The sequence below is a fragment of the Olea europaea genome, chromosome 14 (genome assembly GCF_002742605.1).
Source record: "Olea europaea var. sylvestris chromosome 14, O_europaea_v1, whole genome shotgun sequence".
Lineage (NCBI taxonomy): Eukaryota > Viridiplantae > Streptophyta > Magnoliopsida > Lamiales > Oleaceae > Olea > Olea europaea.
In genome coordinates, this window is record NC_036250.1 from 15,976,946 (window position 1) to 15,982,981 (window position 6,036).

At 33.6% G+C, this 6,036-nt stretch overlaps 1 protein-coding gene across 1 annotated transcript; it reads left to right on the top strand.

Moving 5' to 3' along the window:
- The first annotated feature begins 5,339 nt into the window (after positions 1–5,339).
- Positions 5,340–5,775, top strand: LOC111409672 (putative cytochrome c oxidase subunit 5C-4). Its single transcript, XM_023039691.1, has one exon. The coding sequence runs from the start codon at positions 5,345–5,347 to the stop codon at positions 5,528–5,530; it is 186 nt and encodes a 61-aa protein (XP_022895459.1). The 5' UTR covers positions 5,340–5,344; the 3' UTR covers positions 5,531–5,775.
- Positions 5,776–6,036: the final 261 nt, after the last annotated feature.

The window sequence follows — 6,036 nt, forward strand, 5'->3', positions numbered from 1 at the left end:
GCATCCTTAGATTTTGTAATACATCTAGTCAAAAGTTGCTTTATTTTGTAATTAAACATGATCATTGTCATTAGATCATACCAAAGCACGTAAGACATTCAATATTGCAAGACATGGCTTTCAAGTGATAAAATAAAAAAATCGCTAAATGTTACACTGTGTCGTTGAAGGAAAAGAAAAAAAGTTCCCACTTGATGATAATGGAAGTAGATCCCCCGGTACTAACTACCAAGTGCAGGAGATAACTACCATCTACCTACTGACTAAATGCATACTCCTGAAGAAGTAAATTTTCAAATAAGGGAGCACAAGAGAGAAAAAAGATTGTGTATAGGCCCTCAAATCAAAAGCCAAAATCAACATGGACCTTATGTTTAAGAAATTAAGCTAAAGCTCGCACCATCAAATATGAACCACTTTAAAAGGGCTTGGTGAATGAATCAATCAAATTTTCAAAATGCTTTTGTTTTATTACAACAAAATTAAACAACTAATTAAAATTTAATTCCATAGAGCCAAGTCAACAAGCCAAATGGAACAAGCGGTGAAACATAACTTATAGAGTTGCTTAGTAATAGCAGCACCAACGACTCCAGTGTAAAAGACAATTACATAAATAGTGACAAGAGGGGTGAATGATTTTGGTCTTTTGTATGGCTAAGTCATGTCCTAAAGAATCGTCTTTTCCTACTTTGTGTGCAAATAATCCGTGTATTTCCTTCAAAGATACCCTGCCATTTTCACATCATCCCCAAAACTCTTTTTTACTGATTCTGAGTCACAACAACATATTTATTATCAATTCTAGTAACCCAATGGAAAAGATTACGAAGAAAGAAGATTAACAAAGTTCCACCAATCACTTGGGAATATCAACAAATAAGTCATAGCTCCCTTCAATATAATTTCTCTGAATCACAACATATAAACTTAAAATGCAATAAATTTCGCAGAGCATGAAATTATAATCTAAAGAATGAACAAAAAGGTGCAAGGGAAATTACCTGTTCGTCAATGCAAGTGACAAATGTAATTGGGAAATTGTTTACTTGAATAGATTGTTAGCGACAGTGGTTGTTCGCGACAAAGTTGCTCGAGATGATGGTAGCTTTTGAAATGGAAGAATAATTACATACAAATTTCATCTCGTTTAGATGAAGAAGATAAAGAAGTATAGCTGTTAAAAATGGGAAGAAAAAGAAACAATGGTTGGTTAGAAGGGTTTCTACATTCCATAGAAGAGATGGATTTGGGAGAGGGAAAGGGAAGGGGAAATTTTCTATGTTGAATGAATGAGGGTAATTCTGGTAGTTTGTTAATATTAATTTAAAATATTTATTTTAAAACTTTTATTCTGATCAAAGGCTATATTTGCAAATTATATCATGAGATAGGCTATTTCACCCAATTTCCACTAAAATAATTTTACATGTAAATCTGTTTTTTATTATTTTTTAACAACAAATTCACAAAACTGATATTACAAAGTTTATTCTCATATAGAAAATGGTACAAACAAACCTTTATTCTTCAGAAAGATTCTTGTATTGACGGTGTTGGATGTTGCTCTGCCAAGAGCCGCTAATACGACATCATTTGGGTATGTCAAAAATCGTATGAAGGTTGTGAATGATCAATAGATGATTTACCACTCTTAGATAGTAAGAGATCTGCATTTCATTCAATTAAGTTGACAACGAAATCCTTGGTGAAAGTGTACTCAGAAGTCGAAAAGGAGTTTTCGACTTATCTAGACTTAATAATGGAATGAAATATATGATCAATAATCGGGATTGACACACTTTCATATCTCGTAATTGATCGGATCATATTAACGAATGGACTATAGTTTCACAATAAATGAACGAATTTGACTTTGTCATACCAAGTGACATTTTCCGTCACATGTATTACCCTGACATATTGCTAAATGTCAATCTAGGACAGCGAATATGAGTTGGTGATAAATTAAAAGGGTGTTTTAATTTATCAATTTTGATTAGATCAAAATAATAATTCACATCATTAGGTATCGTGATTAGGAACTTGATTGGTCTCACACAAGAGGAAAACTAGAAGATTGTGACTTGTCATTCAATTAATTTGATAAGCGTTGGATACATTAATTAATTGAGTTGTTTATTTATAGGCTCGAAATAATTAATTCATGGACCGAATTTAATTAAATGAGTTGATTAAATATTGGACCGGGTCAGACCAAGCCCTTTTGGGCATATATAAATAAATGGCTAGGTTTCAAATTGTAGAGAATTCTTTATTCTTGCTAGCATAAGAGGAAAAAATCCTGGTTCCTACAATCTTGTTCTCTATGTGGAGTTCTATTGGAGGTTGGACAATTGGACAATTGTAGGTGGCAGATCAATATTGCTTGAAGAGAAGAAAAGCAAAGGAGTTTGTAGTTTTCGAAAAATGTATAATTTTTATCACAATTTTTATTTAAACAGAAAGCAGATCTTTGGTAGTAATTGAAATTTATTTTATTTTTCCCTTCGCATGATAAGTAGATTCCCAACAGTGTCTACTATAAGGGGTCTCTTCTTCATCAACATCTATGGCATCTTCATGTGCGACTCTTTTAAGGTTAGCATCCTATTCACTTCTACTCATCCTTTCTCCAAGGATATGTCTTTCTGTGGAGGATAATTTCTTAAGTAAAATGTTCTACAGATCTCTCATGATTTAAGTGTACTTTTCCATAGATGACGACATTCCGTTAACCTTAGAATTTGGATGGTACTCATCCCTCCAATAGATCCCAATTTCTACTTTTCTTCCCATGCAAGTTACGTGCGTACTTGGAATGCACACATTAAAGATTAAAAATCAAATCATATCCTAACAAATGTGGAGAAGGTCACAATTGTACGTGCTCCGAGGCTGAAGTCAATAAAATGGATGACCAAATATACTGGGTGTGTGTGGGAGTGATATGAACGAGAAGAAAAGAGAAGCCTTTATATATTTTAAGTGAGAATAACAATTTCTTTATTACCTTCAAATATCACCAAGTATGAGTATTTACACATAACTGAATGATATTGAAGTTTCGCGGATGCTTGACATCTTGCCTGATCCCAACGACTCATACACCAAATTTATATAGTATGCCTCATAGGCATGTGACATGCCGCACAGCGTCCTAGGCGAGAAAGATAGGACTAGAATCCTAGCGGCCATTCCATGGATGTAACATCACAAGTGGCTCTAAGTTCATATTACAGTTCTCCTAAGGCATCAGGCTTCAGATTGAATTTTGATGCCCATTTAACATGGCTAGGGGTTAGGCCTCTTCTCATCACCTTTGATAGAAAAAGTGGCATATCTAGACGGAGTTATGTCTCCTCGAAGGTTGTCGTAGATGAGGCACTGAGAATGAGCCTTCCAATGTCCCAAAAATAAGAGGTGGTTGAGGAGATCGTCGATGTCCCTTTTGCCTCGAAAAATAGATGTTAGTGTGGCATTTTGTTTAGCTGATAGCCATATGGCCTTCCAAGTAGGTACTTATGTAATAGAAATAATACTATCGATGTTGAATTAATCAATTTAGAACTTTGTAAAACTTCACTCTTATCATTTGAACAATGTGTACTGTTGGTAATGAGGTAAAATTAATATTTTATTTTTGGATATATCTTTCAATTTAGCCCCTATTTGATCCCCATTCTTTAAAAATTCATTTTTTCTCAAATTTATTTTCAACTACATATGACAAGCCCTTGTGACAGGCGCCTATGTGGCGCCCTCTGATAGCTCCCTCCAATAGGAGGGCGCCACATAGGCACCTATCAAGGCCCCTATTTGTTTATCATTTTTCAATAATTTTACATGCAAGTCAAAATTTTTTTGTTTCTAACAAAAAATTAAGCCCCCGTTTGGCCCCTATTTTTTGGAAATGAAAATGCGTGGAATAATGTTTTTTTGAAAATTGAGAGGTTGAAAAAGAAGGAAAATATTTCGATTTACGTATAATATTATTTTATGGAAGATTATGTGGTTGAAAATAGAAAAGAAAAAAATAGAATGTAATGTAATGAAATTTAATGGGACCACATGGCGGCTAACAAAACTGATATTACAAAATTTATTCTCATATAAAAATGGCACAAACAAACCTTTATACCTCAAGAAGATTCTACTTTACTATAAAAAATTTATTATCTTGTCCCCAAATTGAGCGTCCAGTTGAGAGCATAGCCGATAGTTTGACTGTATGACACGCATCAGCCCACTATCCATTCGTCATCTTTACACATCAACGGTATATATTAATCGAGGACTTTATATTTGTTTGTATATATACCACACTGAAACCTCACCCGTTCTAATTTTTTCTAGACTCTAGTCATCAAAACAGAAATCGCATGTTTCTTTACGATCTCTATCGCTGTCTTGCATAGCTTTCCTCTCAATTTTGTTACTCTGAATTTTTCAATCCGAGGTAAAATTCTGTTTCTATATTCTATAAATATTAGTTTCTAATTATATCTTGTTCTTCAATTTCAGCTTTTTTTTTTTTTTTTTTTGGTTTCTTTTCTTTTTCGTTTAGCTGATCATTATGTTTTTGTGGGAATATGGAAAATAAGTGTGAAAACTATACGGTTTACAGAAGAGTAATTGAAGCCGTTATTATTTTTTGTTTGGGTATGGTTTTTCTGTGTTGAAGTGGTTAACTTGGTATGAGAATTAGCAGAAGATTTTCTATTCATGCTCATTAATTAAAAGCGTGTTAGAAAAGGAACCCGTCTCTACGTGATTTACTGTACATTTTTATTTTAGGAAAACTGGACGGTGTCAGTAATTTCTACCTTGTATTAGAGCATATGGAAATGGATTTATATGTTACAAATATTAGGAATCAAATTTTTTATTGAAATAAGAATATATTTCATGGTTAATGATCAATGTTTCTTAATGATGGTGGGCCCACGAAATTTGTTAATAATAATTAGTAGTTATGAATCTGCAGTTGAAATTAATGTTTGATTGAATGAATTTATAAATTATTCATAAATTTGTTTGCCAAATGGAGGCTGATTAGTTGTGCATAATCCAAACTCAAATTTGATGTTTCTTGTGGCATTATGCTAAGCCTAGAGAATTTACATTATGATTATTTGTTGGTTAAAGTGAAAATATGATATGGAACATTCAGTAGCTTAAGAGTATGCTGAAGTAACTTTTAAGCTTTGCCAAACATGCTATCTATCCTTGTTAAAGAATTATGTTGCACTGTTGCAGTACACATATTAAATATTACTATTTAATACCGATAATGAACAGCAGGCATTGAGGTCGTTTGGTTTTTTCGTCCTTTCCAGGAGACATGGCGGCCGCTCATGTAGTGTACAAGGGTCCAAGTATTCTGAAGGAGATCCTTATTGGGATAAGTCTGGGCATCACGGCTGGAGGCCTTTGGAAAATACACCACTGGAACAATCGGAGAAGAACCAAGGAATTCTACGACCTGCTCGAGAAAGGTGAATTTAGTGTCGTTGTGGAAGACGAGTAATCTTCATTTGTTGTGAATCTTTGGTTATATTGTTGTAAATGCGCATGGATTATCGGCAGTCTAGGCATCTTTGTTGGTAGAAACTCGAACATATGATCTTTCAGTGGATGGTTAACGCATAGTTTAGGAGGATCTAAATCATGAAATGAAATGTCTGTTCTTAAATACTCTTTCACTAGTCTCATGTATCAATGAATGACTTTTGTATATTATGTGCGAAGTTATGCTGTGTTCGGAATTTTGCACTTAATAGTTTCAATTCCATGCATAAATGAGCACTTGACATTTGTTTTCTTAACCTTCAATTTCTGTGGCGTGTGGATCTTGAATTTTTTTCGAATTTGAACTTTGAACTTGGATTTTGTATTTTGTTTGAGCATCTCTAATTTTGTACGGATACTCTGCCTTTTAGATTTTTTGGACCTTTGCTTTGTTCATCTCTATATAAGTTCTATCCTTGAGACATTGTAACCTCCTTCAACATAGCTTCACATGAATAAATAAAT

Coding starts and splice junctions, on each gene's coding strand:
- LOC111409672 (XM_023039691.1), top strand. CDS start 5,345: ATGGCGGCCGCTCATGTAGTGTACAAGGGTCCAAGTATTCTGAAGGAG.